Here is a 20,976-nt window from a genome sequence, read left to right on the forward strand (position 1 = left end):
GTAACGCCCCAAAAGGGCCTCTGCATTGGAAACCTTAAGAAAAGACGCTGAAGTACTACAGACTCGTCCTCCCCCACGAATGTTGCGTCTTGCTGTCCTTGTCCGGAGGTACAGTGGCAGAAGAGGAAACCGCACTGGACTTCTTCGCTGCTGCGATGATTACGGAGTCCAGGGGTGGATCAGCTCTTAGAAACAGAGGGTCCTCCTCTGGAGATCTGTACTTCTTCAGGATCCTCGCCGGAGCCGCTTTGACCGTTGCTGGAGTGAGGAATACCTCCATCACCGGATCTATAATACCAGGCACTAACGGCAAAAGGGGTTTAGGTGCCGACCTGTGATGCAGCGTCTCAAAAATCACTGAGGTCTTGACCTGCGGAGTTGTTAAGGGAACTCCCAGTTTTAGAGCCCCTCTACCCAGTATGTCCTGAAAGGTAAAGATATCATCGATCGGAGATACCCTTGATGGCGGGGATTCCGTAAGAGTAGGCGAGTAGTCTCTATGGGAGCGTGTCGGAGAAAAAGAGGTAGTAGGTGATCTTTGTTCTCTCCTCCTGCTTCTAGATCTTGATCTACGCCTGGAGGATTGAACCCTGGAGCGTGATCTTTCTCTACGGCGAGCCGGGGAGCGTGATCTTCCTATGGAGCTCACCGGAGAGCGAGACCGTTCTCTAGGCCTAGAGATAGGCTGCTGCAATCGAGACGCTGTCTCCTTGTCTGTAGCCCAGTGATGTAGCGGTGCATACCATCGCGGAGACAGTCTGACGGCAGGAGTCTGCTGTGCGGCGTCCCTCACTGGAGAGCGTGGAGATGTTACATCCTTTCGCCCATGTTGAGTAGGTGAAGGAGAATGCCTTAATCCTTCGCCGCCCGACGTATAAATGATCACATCAGGGCCGGAAGATGAACTTGATGAGGAAGACAGGCTCACAGAAGAAGTCGTACGACTATGAGAACCACGATGCTCTGGAGTTCTCTTCCTCTTGGCAGTGACACTGATGCTCACTGGAGAGCTCTGGTCACCTTCCGCAGCTGAAACTGTTCTTGAGGACCTCAGATGCAGGCTCATGACTCGCCGGCCGGCTCGACGTCTCGGTGTCCACTGGCTGATAAATCTGAGGAGACTGCGCTGGAGTCCCATGTCTCGACGTCGAACGCCGGTGAGGTGGCGTCGACGGAGGCCTTCTCGACGTTGAGCGCCTATGACTGGACGCCGACGGAGGATGCTTGGACACTGAATGCCCTCGACTGGACTGCGATGGATGTCTCGACGACGACCGCCGATGTCCTGTCGACGACGTTGAATGCCTTGACGTCGAGCGTCGATGGCGAGACGCCGACGGATGTCTCGACGTCGATGGTCAGACGCCGACGGAGGGTGCCTCGACGTCGAGCATCGATGATGGGACGCCGACGGAGGATGCCTCGACGCCGAACGCTGATGACTAGGCGTCAACGGAAGCTTCGACGTCGAAGACTGGACCTGAGGCTTCGACGGCGGAGGATTCGACGTTGAGCCGCCATGCTCCAACGACAACCTCTCTCTCGACGCTGCACATCGCCCGGTTGACGGCAGCGGAGTTACCTTGATTCTCGACGCTGAAGTCTTCACCGTTGAGGGGAGTTGACTCGTCGTCGGTGGAACCTTCGACACCGATCCCGACGCCGAAGGAGAGCACACAGGGACATATCTCGACGTCTACCGCGCCCTCTGCTTTTTCTGTCTCTTTGGAGACCTACCTCTCTCAGAAAGTCCATAAAATCTGATTTTTTCTCTGTCCTTGAGAGTTCTACTTGACAAGGACTTGCAGTGAACACAGCTTTCTGCAGAATGAGAATCGGGAAGACAGAGGATACACACAGGATGCGTATCAGTCTTAGCTTTCTTCTTCCCACAGGAAGGGCAGGGATCAAAAAGCGAAGGCATTTTTGACAAAAAAATGAACCTTTTTTGAGCCCAAAAAAGGTAGCACTAGCTCTCTAAGGCTAAAAGCCGTCGAGTGAATACAAAAATTGAAGGAAAACACCAAATATTTGACAGAAAGAACTGACCTAACTGTAACCCCTGAGGCATGATGGGAAGCCTGGGGTCATGGCTGCCTTAAAGGCACGGTGCCAGTTTTAACTGAAAATGCTTTCAATTTCTGTGTTAATCACTTTTCAATGCAGCCTATGGCAGACAATGTCTTTTATGAGCAATTTTCAAGATTTAGGAGTGCTTTTACTCATTAAAACACAAAGTTCAAGGACTATTTGAGCTAATGTGTTTTTTGTTTCCTTTCTAATTGCTGTAGATATACAAGTGTTCAAATTGTCTAGCCTTGGTTTTAGAGCTGCATTGGTGTGAGAAAAATGATATATGCATGTATATATATTTGGAGCGAGATATATGTGTTTTTTACATATATATTTTTATATTGTGTCCGGGGTCCCGCACATGGGCGGGAATATTCAGTGCTTATGACTATTGATGAGGATCCCCTGGAAGAGAATGCAGGAGCATTCTCTATACCTTTCCAGACACCTGCTGTCACGGCCAGTGGTAACAAATGTGCTGTGAATCTTGCCAGACACGACCTTGTCTTTGCAGTTTGTATGATCTGCGGCGCACTGGAAACCTTGCCTTCGCCTGCGGTCCTTGCGGGAAACCAGCTCACTGTCAGGAGAACCACAGGTGTATAAAAGATTCAGATGTAGGTCGCTGTATGCAAATGCACCTCACATGAGTGCCCTGAACATCTGTCCTGGAGCCGGCCCTCAAGTACCACTCTTGGACACTCCTGTCTGAGCCCAATGACCGACCTGTGTGTGCAGAGAGGACTTTAGGATACAGTTAGCCTGAGTTTGAGTGGTTTCGGAGGCTGTCAATCATTGTTCAGACCCTGGACTAGTCCAATCTTTTAAAACGGGGGTGGGGAGGTTTGACAAATGTCTAGGAAGGGCTGCTCCATGCCCGATTTTCACGATCACCACTTTTGAAATGATTTCCCTTTGGATTCATTGCATGTACAGCTATTTGAAGTGGATATTTAAAAAAAAAATACAGAATGGATCCTGCCCGCCTGGGTCTACACTGGACATCTTAAGATGCCCAAACGCAGACCTCAGAAGCCTGAAGCTGCCAAGGATATTAACATTCAGAAAAGGGGGTGGTGATGAACAGAGTGTCTGAATTAAGCAGACCACTCTTACCCAGTCCAAAGATCAGGGCTTGATCCATCACCGTTATTTAGCTCACTGCCCCATCCCAGCTCAGAACCTGGCTATAAGCAAATCAGTCTGTCCCTGGCCCAGTGCATCATGGGAACAGGGCAGACCAAACTACCAAGCCAATTCTTCACCAGAAAGGAGACAAGCTTCCGGGGACCGGTTTCTGCCATTTCAGGCGTCGTTGGCCCGGCTTGCTTGAATCCTGATGGAGCAGTGAGCAAGGGACTCATGTCCGAGTATACCCTTCCACGCTTATGGTGGACAAAATGATTCAGGAAAGGGGACAGGAACAGACTAATTTGCATATAGCCAAGTTCTGAGCTGGGATGGTGCAGTGAGCTAAAAAACGTGATGGATCAAGCCCTGATCTTTGGACTGGGTAAGAGTGGTCTGCTTAATTCAGGCACTCTGTTCATCACCACCCCCTTTTCTGAATCATTTTGTCCACCATAAGCGTGGAAGGGTATACTCAGATGTGAGTCCCTTGCTCATTGCACCATCAGGATTCAAGCAAGCCGGGCCGACGACGCCTGAAATGGCAGAAACCGGTCCCCGGAAGCTTGTTTCCTTCCCAGTATAAGAATTGGCTTGGTAGTTTGGTTTGCCCTGTTCCCATCATGCACTGTGACAGGAACAGACTAATTTGCATATAGCCAAGTTCTGAGCTGGGATGGTGCAGTGAGCTAAAAAACGGTGATGGATCAAGCCCTGATCTTTGGACTGGGTAAGAGTGGTCTGCTTAATTCAGACACTCTGTTCATCACCACCCCCTTTTCTGAAGGATATTAACATGTCTTTAAAGGGGCAGTCATGTCAATGATGTCACAACAGGTGTCAAAGCCCAAACAGACATCAGAGGAAGGGAGGTCGGTCTACGTCCAGGAAGAGTGAAAAGAGCTGGGATGATAAATACATGAGAGAAAGTCAGAGAACTAGACTTTCAAAAGGGCTCCAATGACAAGAGCTTAGACACCAGCAAGGGTACCCCCGACACAGAGCGAGGACTGACTGTCCTGCACTAACCTTGGCAGGCACCAGGGTGAAAGGCCTGTGGGACACTCGCTTGTGTTACACTTTCATACTTGCTATAATGTTTACGTGTCTTGGAAGGAGATGTGTTATCAGGGCCCTCCCACCCATCCTGCGCTCTTAACTTGTTTCTATGTTGTCATCTATAGACCGGTTTAACTCGGCCTGGTTGCACATGGCTGCCTTGAGATAGGGTGTTACTCTTAGAGGCGTCCCTCGTGCACAACTCTCCATCCGTCCGAATGGTTCCTGCTTCTCCCAGGTCCACACACTCCGATTACATACATTGCACATAATTTCTGGGCATCAAGTCTGCTTTCAGTGTCTGGTGTAATGGATATTTTTAGATGCCGCGCTGCCTGATCAGCCGAGTGGTGAAATATAGCCTTGACGTTCCCCAGGCTACCGTAACACTATACAGGCTACCTTAACACTATACAAAGTAATGCATATAATAACATTTATAAAAAGTTTTCAGCAACCCATGGTTATTGTGCATCTAATACACGCCTCTTTTTGTATTAGTTGTATTGTGGCCTCCCTTCCCATTACTGGAGAGGTTAGAAGTTGTATTGGGTCCACTGTTCAAATGTGTGCGTATAGCGATGTAACAGCATGGATGTAAAATCCCCGCGATGTGGTAAATCGCGATGTAAAAGATTGCCTTGTAAAGGTTCCCACTGTGTAAAATGTGCATTGTAATGCACCTGCGATGTTCTCTCTTCGTTGTAATGGGTGTTCGCCGCTTTTATCCACATCAGTGCAATGTTATTTTTTGAAGGACCCCCTGAGAGGAAGGCCAGAGAAGACCAGAAATTTGGACCACAGCTCCCATCAATGTCGACCAAAGGATTCACCATTGTAGTGTGCATCTCTAGAGACCTACACACCATAAACAACTGTATTGATTTTGTAGATTCTCTCAAAGAAACAGGACACCAAAAACACCTCCAAGGTCAAAACTCCAATTGATATAATAGTCCCTTCTTCAATGTAGAGAAAGTTACAACCTTTGGAAGGGCTGTGACCCTGTATGGTAGGGTAAATGTCTCAACCATGCAAGACAAAAGTGAAGATACCAGAAAACACTCCATTCCAAGCAGATATAGGAACTGCTAAAAAATGTTGCCTTTGCCTACAGAAGACTTTCCCTCCCAAAAAAAAGACAAACTGGCATCCTTCACCTCACAACATTCTAATTATATGCATAATCCAAGGTTGCCCGGTGGCAAAGTTTCTCCATCTCTTCTAAGGTAACCTTGTAGGCTACAACAATAAAGGTCTCCAACTGTTCTTTATCCGCCAACAGGATGGCTCTACTCTAAAAACCGTCACATAAACCAAAGTAGTGCAGTAACTTACAGGGTCACATTCTTTAAGTAAACTTTGACGTCCTCGAACTTTGGAACTCTGAAGAGAGAACTACAAAATCCTAATGAGATCGAATCTCGTTTCAGCTCTTCACAGTCTGATAATGTTGGAACATCCAAAAATATTGCTAAAGCAATCTTTTTTTAAATTTATTGAATCTATTCTATTAAAGAAAAAAAGTGTGCCGGCAGCTTGCACATAGACAGAGCCATTAAGTGTACATGACTTTTTTTAAGGAAGATCCCATTATTTAGAACCATCACTGCTGGTTGAGACATGAGATCTTGATTTGAAGTCAACTCTTGTTTGTTTCAGTGCTTCAACTATCACTGACTGAGGTGAAGTCATTTCCTAAGAACTGTCCGCCATAGATCCTACTAACAGCAACTTTTATGACAGATCAAGTTGGAAAGTCTGATGTTTATGGAGAAGTAAAAAGTCTCTTTCAGGGGAATGTCCATAGAAACCTTAAGCAGTAATACTTCTTGCCAACAGGTGAGATTACAGAACACTAATAAACTAAGCTTTGCTTTATAAAAGCCAAATTGATCAAAAGAAACCAATTTATTGCAGCCTACTGCAAGCTATATTGACCATAATTCTTTTATTTTCTTTAAAAAAAAAAGGCATTTCATTTTTTTAAAAGACTTAATAAGAAATATGACAAGGAAAACTTTGTTAAATGCCATTTCCTAAGGGAACAGTGAGAGAAAAGTAGGAAAATATACCTTAACAGACTGCATCCTAGAGCGGAGGGAAAACTGACATTGCTCCTTTAGGAAGCACCAATAGATCATCATGCCCGATTAGGAAAAATGTTCCAGTTCTTTTATTTATTTAGCTCCTGGCAAGAGGATCCTGAGGGAAAAAGGTTCAGGAGATTGTCTCTTGGCTCTTCACTCAGGGCTGTGGCACTCTACACCCTAGTTCAAAAGGTCAAGCTTTAATAAAGGCTACCAGAATCAGATCACTTCTTCTTAAACACTTATTTCTCCAGCACAACCAACAGTCGATTAAACAACACAATTGGCACTGTCCTTGCACTTTCCCCGACCCTGAAATGTGGGTAAATGACAAACCCCTTCCTAAAACTAAATACAAGTTAGCTATTGAACAAGGTGGACATTTTTCACAAAGTTTGAGTTGATGTGCATATTGTCAGAAACTTTAGAGGAAGTGTGTCAGTACCCAATGTCTTCTATAACGCTGGATGCGATTTTACTATTTGGCACATTACCTCCGAACTGGCTTCAGCTGCTCCAATATTTCAAAGGATAATGTCTACTTTATTTAAGGGGAATAAAGAATTGCTAATTTGTCAGGATGATATCCTCATTTTTGCTAAAGATAAGGCAGCACATGAGACTAAAGTGAAAGACGTTTGGGAAACCTTGAAAGAGAAGATTGAGGCTGAGGAAGGACAAATGCATTTTTGCTAAATGACCGACTGAATAACTGGACACATTTTTACACCAAATTATATTAATTACAAACCCAGTTTGATTAAGGCTATTGAGAACTCATCTGGTACTACCAAGAAGGAAGTGATGTCCTTTTTACTGTAAATTATTCACAATTTTAGTCTGTGGAATGAGGAACAGGATCAAGATTTTACTAATATTGAGACATCTATGTAGAGCGCCCATTCTCAATAAGATTTGTATAACTGTGGCTACAAGTAGTAAAGGTTTAGGAGCAGTGATTACACAAAATGGTGATGGCAGTGAGTCCACAGTATCTTCTAGGCCAAAGGTTCGGAAAAATGTGAGTAATCGTACTCAATTACAGAAAAGAAGTTACTAACTTCTGTGTAGGCTGCAAACAGGTTTAAGAATTTTTTAAGTTAGAAGGTTCACACTGAGGATGGGCCACAAACGTCTTCTACATATCTAGTGTGGTTCCAATTTTCATTAATCTACAGCTTGAATCCTTAGTCTCACCACAAAGTTGCTAGAAAAGGATTTCAATTTTATACATGAAAATTACGAGTAGATTGTATGTCTAGGTAGCACTAATTGTGTGATGTATGTACTGGAATATTTTTGCATTTGTTTATTATTCTTTATGTGTTTGTTGAGTTAAGGTGACAAAGGGTGAGGTGAATTATGTCTTGAGTTTTGTGCCTGTGTTGCATGGATCTGAAATGTCATGTCATGTACAAACATTTTGAGTGTGCTAGCTGTGTGCAATATCTTATGAATGTGTGGGGAATGTTGTGATTTGAATTTAGGAGCATGAGGCATCAGGTAAGGAGAAGAGGCATGGCAGCCGGTTGTAATGAAAGACCAGAGAGGGGTCTGTAAAGTGAGTTCATAATAAACTCGGTCTTACTACTGCAACAGACTGTCTTTTTAACTCTGTGGCTCTATACATCCTAGTACAAGAGACTGAACTTGAAAATAGGCTGCCAGAATCAGAATATCTCAACACATTTATTCCTCCAGCACAGCCTGCAGTGGATTATACAACGCAAATAGCACTGTTTATGCAATTTTCCTTACCCATCACTAACAGTAGAAGTATGCATCACATATCACTGAAGAGTAGAGTACAAGCTTCAACCAATTATACTGTGAACCGAAAATGGCTCAAAGGCCATAGATTCCCCAACAAGGACAGACGATAAGTAGCTAGCATTGCATAAAAAGGGGGCACTAAGGTACCTCCTTACGGTTTAAACAACTTAATGCCACCAAGAATGTGAACAAGTGTGCTTGCATCCTCCTTTGAGGAAAAAGAAAAAACATGCAGCTCTAGAGGAGATTCCATACTGGAGAATGGTCGCCTTGGGTGGCTCAATGATTGTTGTTGCTGTGAATATTAAAGTAGTTTGTTGACGGTGCAAAATGGATAAAGACTGCAAACACCACATCAAGGACCATTCCCTATACCTAACACAGTTGTTTTAATGGGATAAAAACATTACCCATTTAAAAAAAAAATGTTTTACCTGGTAATCTTACAAATCCGTGTGCAAATAATCTTGTCGCATTTGGCATTGTAATGTTACAAGCCAATTAACGCACAAGTTACTTACCTTCGGTAACGATATATCTGTAAGAAACAGTAGCTGGTGTTAGATTCCTTACCTTAGAATATCCCCAGGCGTCAGACTGGATCCGGAAAGTTTTCGTCAGCAGTACCCCTGCGCGTCGGTAGGCGTTGTCTGCGGCTCTGCATCCATTGTCGGTGTCGTGATCGCTGGGATGACGTCGGAGTACTTAGACACCGCCCTCGCACGCTGACGTCAGTTCTGTACACAGCTTTCCGCGCCAGGAACGCAGAGCCATGATAGAAACCGACACTGGTGCCATGAAAGTAGGGCTCTGAAAGGGATGTCCTTAACCCTAGATATCGGTTCGCAGAACGGGGAGGATGGGTGGGGCGGGAAGGAACCTAACACTAACTACTGTTTCTTACAGATATATCGTTACCGAAGGTAAGTAATTTGTGCATCTGAAAGAAACAGGTTAGTGTTAGATACCTTACCTTCGAATAGATACCCCAGAAATACGAACCCCGGTAGTGGGTCTGCGAACCAAGATCACACCAGAAAGTCCTGGTGAACGGAACGGCCGAAAAAGCCATCTCTCTGGACTAGGCTGTCCAGGCAGTAATGTCTAGCTAACGTGTGCAGAGAGGCCCACGTAGCTGCCTGACAGATGTCCTGCAATGGGACTCCCCGACCCAGGGCAGTAGTAGCCGCCGTCGCCAGAGTAGAATGGGCGCGCAGCCCAACAGGAGCCTCCTTTTTCGCCAAGGAGTAGCAAGCCTTGATGCACAAGAAAACCCACCGAGAGATGATCCGCTTGTGCACCGCCCGTCCCTTCGTAGCGCCCACGTAACCAACAAAGAGCTGGTGGCCCACCCGGAACTGGCGTGTGCGATCTAGAAAGAAGGAGAGCGCACGTTTTGGGTCCAGACGGTGGAGCCTCTCTTCTTTCGACGGATGCGGAGAGAAGGTGGGCAAGGTGATGGACTGCCCGATATGAAAGGCTGTGACCACCTTGGGCAGGAAAGAAGGACGAGTCCTCAGAACAACCTTGTCCGGATGGACAGAGAGGAAAGGAGGTTTAGAAGATAGAGCCTGGAGCTCATTCACTCTCCTGGCAGAGGTGATGGCAACCAGGAATGCAGTTTTAAGAGTCAGAAGACGAAGAGGACAGTTATGAAGTGTCTTAAAGGGAGCGCACATCAGATACGTCAGGACAAGATTCAAGTCCCACTGAGGTATCACGAAGGGAACAGGATGAAACATGTGTGTGATGCCTTTCAAGAATCTATTTACAACAGGGGACTTGAAAAGAGAAGGTTGATCAGGAAGCCTTAAGAAGGCTGAAATGGCCGAGAGGTAGCCCTTGATAGTGCCCAGAGCAGAGCCCTCCTGGGCAAGAGAAAGAAGGAAGAGGAGAACCTCTGAAAGGGGGGCAGAGAGTGGATCCACAGCCTTTGCTGTGCACCATGCCACAAATTTGTTCCACCTGCAGGCGTATACCGTTTTTGTGGAGGGACGCCTGGCTGCCAGAATCACATCACAGACTTCAGGAGGCAAGTCAAATGGCCTCAACTGTCACCGCTCTATCTCCACGCATGTAGGTGGAGTCCTGACAGGTTCGGGTGGAGGACCGTCCCCTGCTGCTGCGACAGAAGGTCCTTCTAAAGAGGCAGACGAATCGGGGGATCGACTGACATGCTGAGTAGCTCGGGATACCAGTATCTTCATGCCCAGTCTGGAGCCACAAGGATGACTTGGGCCCGGTCTCGCCTGATCTTCTTCAGCACTCTGGGCAGAAGTGGTATAGGCGGAAAGGCGTACAACAGACCGCAGCTCCACTCGTGACGAAAAGCGTCGCCGAGCGAGTGCCGCCTTGGAAATTCCAACGTACAGAATGATGATATTGCACGTTCTCTTCGGTGGCGAATAGATCTAACCAAGGCTCTCCCCACTGCTGAAAAAGACCTTGTGCCACGTCCGAGTTCAGAGGCCATTCGTGATCCATCAAGCACCGGCGGCTGAGTTTGTCCGCTCTGGCGTTCAGGGAACCTGCCAGGTGTTGAACCACCAGGGTGACGCCCTGGTATTCCAGCCATGTCCAGCGGTGCAGAGCCTCCTGACAAAGGGTCCACGACCCCACCCGCCTTGTTTGTTGCAGTACCACATGGCGGTGGTGTTGTCCGTTAACACCTGCACTACACTTCCTCGGACAGTGGGAAGGAATGCCTTCAGTGCAAGTCGGATCGCCCGCAGCTCCAGAAGGTTGATATGGAGCTGGGACTCTGCAGGAGACCAGAGGCCTCTGATCTCCGCCTCTCCCATGTGGCCCCCCCATCCCAGGAGGGACACATCCGTCACTACCACGTGCTTGGGTTGGTGTAGGAAGAGGGATCTGCCGCTGACCCAATCGTGGTTCGTGAGCCACCACTGCAAATGACTCGCAGTGCCCTCCGAGATCAGGACGTGGTCGGACAGGTTAAACTTCAGGTCCCACTGTAGAGCACGAATCCGCCTCCTGGCGTGATGCACCATAAGGATGAAGGAGGCCATCAGCCCCAGGAGCCGCAGCGTCAACCTGACCAAAACTCGGGATAAAGGCTGAAAGATCGGAATCGGAGCCTGAATATCCCGAACCCGCTGTTTGGGGGGATAAACCCAAAACTGCGCCGAGTCCAGAACCGCTCCGGTGAAAAGGAGCTTCTGAGAGGGGCAAAGGTGTGACTTCGGCACGTTGATGGAGAAACCCAGCAAGTGCAGGAGGTCGCCCGTAGTCTGGAGGTGGGATACACCTGTTTGGGGAAAGCCCGCCTTCAACAACCAATCGTCGCAATAGAGGAAGACTGAAACCCCTGATCTGCGCAGATGAGCTGCGACCACCACCATCACTTTCGTGAACACCCGAAAGGGCACTGGTAAGGCCAAAGGGGAGCACGGTAAACTGAAAGTGCTCGTGGCCTACCGTGAACCGCAGGTAGCGCCGGCAGACAGGGATGTGAAAATATGCGTCCTGCAACTCCAACGCCACCATCCAGTCTCCCGGGTCCAGGGCAGCTAGGACCTGAGCCAAAGTCAGCATCTTGATCTTCTCCTTCCTGAGGAAGCCGCTGACGCTCCGAAGGTCCAAGATCGGACGTAGGCCTCCCTTGCCCTTCTTGGGTACCAGAAAGAAGTTGGAATAGCAACCACGTCCTACTTGTGGCCCAGGAACGCGCTCGATGGCCCCCTTGGACAAGAGGGCCGTAACTTCCTCCTACAGAAGTTGCAAGTGATCACCCGACATGCCGTGGTACTGCGGTGGCATGGCTGGAGGGAGTAAACCCTTCGACGATTTGCAGCACCCACCTGTCCGACGTGATGGTACGCCAGTGGAGGAGGTGATGGCGAACCCTGCCCCCCACTGGCGTCGAATGGGCCTGAAATGCCGGAAGGCTTAGAGGCAGATGCTGCGGGAGCGCATGTGGACTGACCCTGCCATTGTACCCCGGCACCTGCCACGGCGGTAACGACTTCCGCGACCGCGTTGAGACTGGTTCTGCGGCCTGTGGCTGGCTGGATGTGTGGGGGCGCCCCTTCCTTGGCCACGAAAGGGGCGAAAAGCAAAAGTTTGCTGGCGCTGGCCTAGGCCCAAGGACTTGCCCATAGCCCTGTAGTCCTTGAAACGCTCTAGCGCACTGTCCGCTTTGTCACCAAAAAGGCGACGGCCATCGAAGGGCATGTCCATGAGCATGGCCTGGACATCCCCCGAGAAGTTGGCAGACCTCAGCCAGGCGTGGCGACGAATCGCCACCGTCATGGAAATCGCTCTGTACAGCGAGTCCGTGGTGTCAAGTCCACATCTAATGGAGGTACGTGCTGCATCCCGCCCCTCCGCCAGGACTTGGGCTAGCCGTGTCCGGGCCTCCTCCTGACACTGTGGCAGCACGTCAGCAACCGTATCTCACAGAGAGTGGGTATAACGGCCCAAAAGGCAGGCGGTGTTGACAGACCGCAGCCCCAAACTCAGAGAGAACAGTTTCTTTCCAAACTGATCTTACCTTTTGGATTCCCGATCCGGAGGGGCGGCCGGGAATGCGGTCTGGGACATAGAGGCCTGGATCACCAGGCTCTCGGGGGTGGGGTGAACGGACAGAAAGCAGGGGTCACCCGGAACCGGGCGGTGGGGTTGGGTCACGTTCCGATCCACAGGGAGGCCTGTAGAGGGCTTGGACCAGGTGCCCATCAGAACGTCGGTGAGGGCCTCGTTAAAAGGCAGTAGAGGCTCAGAGGAGCTTGCCTGCGGTTTGAGCACCTCAGTGACACCACGCTATAAGTTACCCCCTCCTCTGAAGCCACGGAGGGAGGAGAGACTAATCCAGTGTCGGGCGACGTGTACAGACCACTGGCCTCCCCCAGCTCTTCTGCCCAGTCCTGGCTCAACTGGCACTGCTGTGCCAGAGGGTCCTCAGGCCCCTCTCAGTCCTCCTCGTCATCCATCTCCTGGTAAACAGGCAAAAATGATGGAGCCGGGTCGTAGGTGAATTGCTCACCCATCGACGCCGGAAACGGCGCAGAGTGGCACCGCTCTGGCGTCACACCCAGACTGGGGCTGAAACCGGGGCCGGTGTCGTCCAAAGATGGCACCTGGAGCGACACCCTCTGGGTCGGCGCCAGCGGAGGAGTCGCTAGGGCTCCCAGTCGGACCCGCGGGGCCCGAAGGCGCTTCGTCAGGTTCCGACGGAGGGAAGTGCGACCTCATGGCCGTGAGGAAAGCACTGACCTCCTCCGGCGTTGCGTGCAGCCCAGTGACCGCCGGGTATGGAGCTGGACGCGGCACTTGTGGCTCCGGCGGAGCTGCACTGGCGGTGTCGCCCGAACCCCCGGCCGCATCGCGCGAGCATCGGGGGGAGTCGGAAGAGCGAGGACGCTTCTTCAACTTCTTTTTCGAATGACTCAACTTACCGGTGGACTTGGTGCCAGACGAGTGGTGGTGACTCGACAAGCGGCGATGACTGCGGCTCCGCGACCGGTCCCTCGACTTCCGCCTATACCAAGACCTCGAGCGGTGCGGAGCCGACTGCCGGATCTCGAGCAGCTTACAGGACCGCTCCCGTCTAGCCTTCGAGGTCAAGGCCCGGGAGTCGGGGCATGACTTGTCATCATGGTCGGCCCCGAGGCAGTAAAGGCACCGAAGGTGGGGGTCAGTCACCGACATCAAGCGGTGACAGGCCTCGCAAGGTTTAAATCCAGGCATCCCTATCGGCACAGCGAGTCGATAATCGACTCGAAAAGTGATCAAAAGAGATCAAAAAAGTTAGTCAAAAAATGACTAGAGTACTGCTCTTCCCGGATCTGCGCTTGCTGGCGCGGAAAAAAGAACTGAGGTCTGCGTCCGAGGGCAGAGTCTAAGTACTCTGACGACATTATCCCGGCAATCACGACGCCGACGACGGACGCGGAGCCGCAGACAATGCCTACCGACGGGCAGGGGTACTGCTGACGAAAACTTTCCGGATCCAGTCTGACGCCTGGGAATCTTATATAGTAAGGCATCTAACACTAACCTGTTTCTTTCAGATACATTTTTAAAATTGTGATATTGTGTCTTTGAGCAAACAGCATGCAATAGAGCAAATCACATTATCCAAACGCTAAAAAGCACTATTCTTATTCATGTTTTCACTTACAAATTTGCTTAGCAAGGCTATGCAGTTTCCTTGCGCAGACTCCACTACTTCTTACGTAAAAACATAATGCACACAACCAGACACAGAAATTAGGAACGGAGTGTTTAAGGATTTACAACATTAAGAAATGTAACACTGTATTGGCTAGCACATATTTTGGAATCAAGTTTGACCTTACTTCTCACATTTCCCTACCAGCTACCTCTACTATATTCAAGGGTGCACTTCAAAAATGAGATCCAACATACCCTCAAGTACAAAGACTGTATAATCTTTAATGGAACAGAGTTTTGTCGCAACTTGTTAATAGTTCATGGTCACTTTGTTCACAGGTATTCATCCAAATCTTTCACTGGTTTTTGTCAATCTATTTGACATTTCCATAATTTTTCCTAATTTAGAAGAAAAGGCAATACCATTTTATGCATAACACAAAATGAATGTTAAAATGTTGGCCATCCCCCGCGCTTCAACACAGCAAGTCAAATGATTCAACTTGTACTGTTATTGCAGGTGAAGATGGCTACTGCATAATGACAATGTTCTTCGCAACATTTCACATTATTCTAACAAGTGATAAACACAACAGTTTTATTCCTATCCAATTTATTTTGGGTCTTCTTTTCACTACATATTATTAAAGGAGGCTGATGAGCACTTAAAGACAACTGAACAAACTTTTGAAGGGAATCATTATACATCAAGTAAAAATGATAGTTAAAATTAAAAAGACAAACAATAATCCTACCTTTAGATCTTTCCAGCAATCCAACAGCCTAGTGGCTAAGTCACTCATGTCTGCTATCTTGTCCGGTGGCTCCTGACTTCTCTCACTTTCAATGTCAGACACTCCCTCCTCCTCATCCTGAGACGGTGTTTCTATAGTTGATACATCTTCGAGCTTTGGCCCACTGGCCTCTCTGTTCTCCCCTTCTGTTGGTTCAGCCTCAGACTCTAGGGCTGATGGTTTGCCAATGTCTATTGCTGAGGCAGATTCAGCATTCAGGGTTGAATGTTCATCTATCAGAGTGGTGGTCTTCTGCAGCTCTACCTCCTTTTCCTCAGCTACTTCACTGGTTTCTAGGTCAATCAAGTCCTTCACTTCTTTGACCTCTGTCTCACTTGCTGCGTCAGAAACCGCACTGTCCATGCTGTTTTCGCTTACAATCTTCAGTCTTCGAAGCATCAGCTTCCTTGGAGTTTCCAGATCAACCTCAGCTGGTAATTTGCCAGAGGGATCGGGTATGCTGAGGGGAGTTTGGGCTCGTGACGTGCTTTCACTGGAATATCCATCTCCTTCACTAAATTGTGGGATTGCAATCTTGGTTTGAGACCAACGTTGGATAATTGGAAGGATCTTGCTCTCTTCCAACATATTTTTGTTGGGAATAGGCAAGCGCTCCAGTGTTTTTATAATCTAATTAAAGAAAAACAAAGGTCTAAGAATGAGTTTGGATACATTGCACGGGTTTCTGAGAACTTAAAAGGTGACTGGCACTGAGAGATACCACAAATATTTATAACCAATAATCAAATGGCATGACAGCATGTATTTTTCAAGAAGAGGATGGTGTTAAATTCTATTCTTGTAGCAATGCTGCGCCAGTTATGTATGCAAACAGTGGTACTGCACAACTAGAATGTCTAAGGTGGAATGGGCAGACACATCCTCTACAAAGATAAGCGCTACATAAGAGGCCCCAACTATACCTATAAGTACAACCGAATAGCGTAAGGCTTACCCAAAATGATGTATTTGTGGTCTTATTGGAGGGGAACCTTGTGCAACTATATTCAACTGCCCCTTCCTTGTAACTGGCATCAATGCGGACTGTTCTTTCAAAAGCAGCACAAACACAATACATGCTTGTGTGGGAAGGATCATTTATAAAAATTAACTACATTTCTGAAAAACTCCTAGTTACTGACCTCCAGCTGCAACTTGATATTGCCAATGGAATTTTCCTTTCCATCCCCTAGCTCAGCCATCCATATCCAAATGAGAGACAATCCGTGGTACTCCAAGAAACACTTCAGGCAGGACTGAGACTGTGTGTTCTAAACAAATCAGACAGAATAATCATTTAGATAAATTCACTTGTTTCCAATTCTACCTTGTAGGGAAAGTATGCCCAGTGTAGGTTGAGGAGGTATGAATCCATGTTTAGTGCATAAAATACAGTCAATCAATTAACCTATCGAAAGCTCATTTACATAGCCATTTGCTTTTTCTCAAAAGACATCAGGAGTCAGGCTCTGCTAAAGCTAGGCTAGACATTATTTTTGCACAACATTGCATTAGCAGACTTGCATTATTCACTATGAATTACCTGCCTGACCGATCTCAGTCTGCAGGTCTCAGGCTTCCTTGGAACATCATTCCTGAAATGCTGATACATGCTGTAAAGCATTCTAGCCTACTGGCCTTCTGGCTTTGTCACATTGCTTGCTTAAGAACAATAGTTACTTACCTGTAATCTGTGGTTCTCCAGTATTGGTGTCTTTCATAGATTCACATGCTTGAATCATTCCCCGTCGTCGGAGTGGGAGTCCCACGGTACATAAAAAAGCAATAATATGCCATAATTACATAGAAACAACCTGGTAAAACCAACCAGGAAGTAAAGTAGCCCAAGCTACAGGAGAAATAACCTCCACATCCATGACTATCTTAGTCATTTTGTATAGTCCAAACTGCAGCCAATCAGGCAACAGCACCCAAGGTTCTCCCCAGAGCCTCAGGCTCTCAGATTTTCTCGCAAAGGAGTGATGATAACCATAGTAGCCTAGAGCCTCCAAGGGGAGGTGGGCGGGTGCATGTGAATCTATGAAAGACACCAATACTGGAGAACCACAGATTACAGGTAAGTAACTATTGTTCTTCTCCAGTATTGGGGTGTCTTTCATAGATTCACATGCCTGAATCAGAGTAGAGAGCAGTATATATATACGTGTTCGGCAGATGCTATTTGCAGTAAAGCTTGCATTTAAGAGATGCCCATAATATACAATATATCATCATGCAGAAATGCAGTTAGATGAGCATGCATAAAAGAGCAATAAAGCATAACAAGCGTCTGACAGCAAAAGAGGAGGTGGGAAAAAGAGGCTCACCTTACTTGAAAGGATTACGCAGAACTGCTTGACCCACTGAAGCATCGGTCTCGCTGGTTGCATCCAAACAGAAGGGTTTGGCGGCTGGCCCATGTTGCCACTCTGCAGATGTGCTGGAGAGGGACTCCAGCGAAAAGAGCAGTTGATGAAGACACGGCTCTCGTAGAGTGCGCTCTTGGAGTTGCTTTCAAAGGTCTTCCTGCTTGTGTATGGCACAAATCGATAGCTGCAGAAATCCATCTTGCAACTGTTTGTTTAGATACTGCTTGGCCCTTACGGATTCCTCCATAGGCGATAAACAGCTGATCAGATTTACGTAAAGTGGCTGTCCTTTGTAAATAGAACTTTAAACACCTCTTAATATCCAGTGTATTTAATGCCCGTTCCGCAGGGGATTGTGGGTTAGGAAAAAGTGTCTTTAAGATGACTGGCTCATTTAGGTGAAAGTCTGAAGGCACCTTAGGCATGAATTTTGGGTTTGTGCGGAGCATCACTGAGTCATGTGCGAACTGTAAGAAAGGTGGATGAACTGTCAAAGCCTGGATATCGCTGACTCTTCTAGAGGTAGTAAAGGCCAATAAAAGTGACACACCTTCCATGTAAGGAACTTCAAATCGACTCTGTGTATCGGTTCAAAAGGATGGCGCATGAGCTGCGCTAATACTACATTGAGATGCCACGATGGTGGTGGACGATGTACCGGAGGAAACATTCTAAAAAGTCCCTTGAAGAATTGTAGTATTATTCTTGAAGAATAAAGTGAGGTGGACCCATCTTGTCTGTACCTTGAAATTGCTGCTAGGAAAACTTTCAGAGTTGCATGCGACAACCCCGACTTTGCCAGGTGCAAGAAACAAGCATTTACAATGCAATAGGTCTCGCAGCATTAAAGTTTGAGCTATTGGCATTGTAAATGACAATGCCTTTTATTAATGTGTTTTTAAAACCTGCAATCGGTGCATAAACACGCACTTTGAACGTATAGTGGGGTTAGGTCATTTTTAGGGCTGGAGTGGGGTGCATTGCAAGGCTATGGGTAGTTTTTAGGGGCTCAGGGCGGGGGCTGGGTGCTGTTTTAGGGCTCAAGATGGGGGCAGGGTAGTTTTTTGGGGTGAGAGCTGCTTTAGGGATTAGGGCGGGGGGATGTGGTTGGGGTCATTTTTTGGGCTGTTTTGGAGCTGTGAGCAGGGGGCTGAGGACAAGATAGTTTTTAGACCTGGGGGCCGTTTTAGGGCTCAGGGCGGGGGAAGCTTTTGGGGCTAGGGGCCAGGGTTTAGGGTGTCAGGTTGTTTTTAGGACTGGAGTGGGGAGCATTGCAGGGCTATGGGGCATTTTTAGGGGTGCGGGGGGGTGATATTTGCCATGCCTTGCTTTTACCAATCATGACTTTACAACAAAATTCGTTGTAAAGGCATGCATGGTAATGGCTATGGTTGAGACTGCGTGGTTTAGGCAAGCATTATTGAGGTATGCGTTGTTCTATTATGCAACTGTGCCTAGCTCCGAGCAGCCGGAATGTTTGGGTTCTCTTTAATTAAAGATCTGATTACAGATAATTACTATAAATGTTCACATGATGTACTCGACCATCATGTTCAAACTTTAATATTTGAAAGGATATTTGCCCTTCATCTGTATGCTTATGTTTCAGAAAGGTTGTATATCACTACTTGGGCTCCTTCTCTCCTCTTTTCAATTTGGTCAAGACAGTATACATGCATATGGTAGGATCTGAATGAGCTCAAGAGTCGATGTGAGACCCTGCTGTACAATTCAGGATTGTTAATGAGGCAGATAGTAAGAGGTGCTAATGAATTAATGTGGTCTTGCACTTTAAAGAGGTGCGTCTTTAATGTATAACTGAATTGAATTAGAGTAGGTGCGTTCTGATGTCGGTGGTGTTTTGTTTTCACCAACAAAGCGGGGGGCTGAACTGTTCCTACAAGGAAGGTTAGAGGAAGACTAAGAAGGACTAAGCAAAAACTGGCGTGACCAGAGGTGTAAACATAACACCTGTGGGCATCCCTTTGTCAGATGTATTTGCCTCACACACCCCGAAGGATGTCATGCTTCATCATCGGCGGTTGCTCCTCGTCGGGGGGGCGGTGCAATCCCCGACGGGCACACCTCAAAGAGGGGCACTTTGGCGGAGATCTTTTGTATCCAACTGCCCTGTGGTGAAGTGTGGGTGTGTGGGCGGGAAGGCAACTGAGCCTGAGGTGCTAATTAAAATGCAGCAAGGGGTGCCGGAAACTATTTTATTCTGGTGGTCCCCCTGTTGCAGTTAAAATCGTGAAAACAAGCTCACTCAGTGTCACCTCGTTAGGTAGAGTGACCTGTGTGGAGCTCTGAAAAACAACAAGTGGTCAACATGTTTCTCGCAGAAGGAATACTATCCAGCGATTCATCAGGACCTTAAAAAGTGAAAACTATAAAGAAAATGAACTCAATAACATGCCAGTGTCATGTATATGGTGTGGTGCGGGTATATTTTACCTCAATGGAAAGTCCTATGCCTAATGGTTAAGGGCTAAGTGCCACATGAGTGGCGGAGATGGGTAGGTGATACGACGCGGACACGGGCTGATTGAGCCAAGTCTGAAGGCTTAACCCCGTTGTGCCGACCCGCCGACCACTCATGTGGCACTTAGCCCTTAACCATTAGGCATAGGACTTTCCATTGAGGTAAAATATACCCGCACCACACCATATACATGACACTGGCATGTTATTGAGTTCATTTTCTTTATAGTTTTCACTTTTTAAGGTCCTGATGAATCGCTGGATAGTATTCCTTCTGCGAGAAACATGTTGACCACTTGTTGTTTTTCAGAGCTCCACACAGGTCACTCTACCTAACGAGGTGACACTGAGTGAGCTTGTTTTCACGATTTTAACTGCAACAGGGGGACCACCAGAATAAAATAGTTTCCGGCACCCCTTGCTGCATTTTAATTAGCACCTCAGGCTCAGTTGCCTTCCCGCCCACACACCCACACTTCACCACAGGGCAGTTGGATACAAAAGATCTCCGCCAAAGTGCCCCTCTTTGAGGTGTGCCCGTCGGGGATTGCACCGCCCCCCCGACGAGGAGCAACCGCCGATGATGAAGCATGACATCCTTCGGGGTGTGTGAGGCAAATACATCCGAAACGGTGGTTTCTCCGTCGACGGCGAGGCAATCGTCGACGAGCCCGTCGATGGCGAGGCAATCGTCGACGAGCCCGTCGACGATGCTTTCTTCGTCGACGGTAAGGCAACCGTCGACGGTGACGTCGACGAAGCGAATGTCGGCAGGATTTTCTTCAGCTTGCTCGTCGACGAGGCGCTGACGACGGCAGATGAAGACTCTGTCGTCGACGAGATAGGTCTGACGGATACATAGACCATCGTCGACGGTGAAGACGCTGTTGACAATCATGTCAGGCTTAGGAGAGGTCAAAGTTACCGTAGACGTTGAAGTAGCGCTGACTGGAATCCTGGTCGACGAAGAAGTTGTCGACTGCAGGGTCGATTTCTGAGGTAAAGTCTTCTCAGAAGATTTTTGAGGTAACTTTTGTGTTGATCTTCTCGGGGGCGTGGATGACCCAACTTTAT

The 20,976-nt window shown here is 47.8% G+C and overlaps 1 protein-coding gene across 3 annotated transcripts in view; it reads right to left on the reverse strand.

Moving 5' to 3' along the window:
* SETD2 (SET domain containing 2, histone lysine methyltransferase) overlaps positions 1-20,976 on the reverse strand; it is a 1,168,808-nt gene that overhangs the window by 564,321 nt on the left and 583,511 nt on the right. For all 3 annotated transcript variants that reach the window (XM_078662450.1, XM_078662451.1, XM_078662449.1), the window contains exons 11-12: positions 16,195-16,323; positions 15,014-15,682 (exon numbers count right to left, since the gene is read on the reverse strand). In XM_078662450.1, the coding sequence (XP_078518576.1) occupies positions 15,014-15,682; positions 16,195-16,323 (798 nt within the window). The remainder of the gene's footprint in view (positions 1-15,013; positions 15,683-16,194; positions 16,324-20,976) is intronic.

The sequence above is a fragment of the Lissotriton helveticus genome, chromosome 10 (assembly GCF_964261635.1).
Source record: "Lissotriton helveticus chromosome 10, aLisHel1.1, whole genome shotgun sequence".
Lineage (NCBI taxonomy): Eukaryota > Metazoa > Chordata > Amphibia > Caudata > Salamandridae > Lissotriton > Lissotriton helveticus.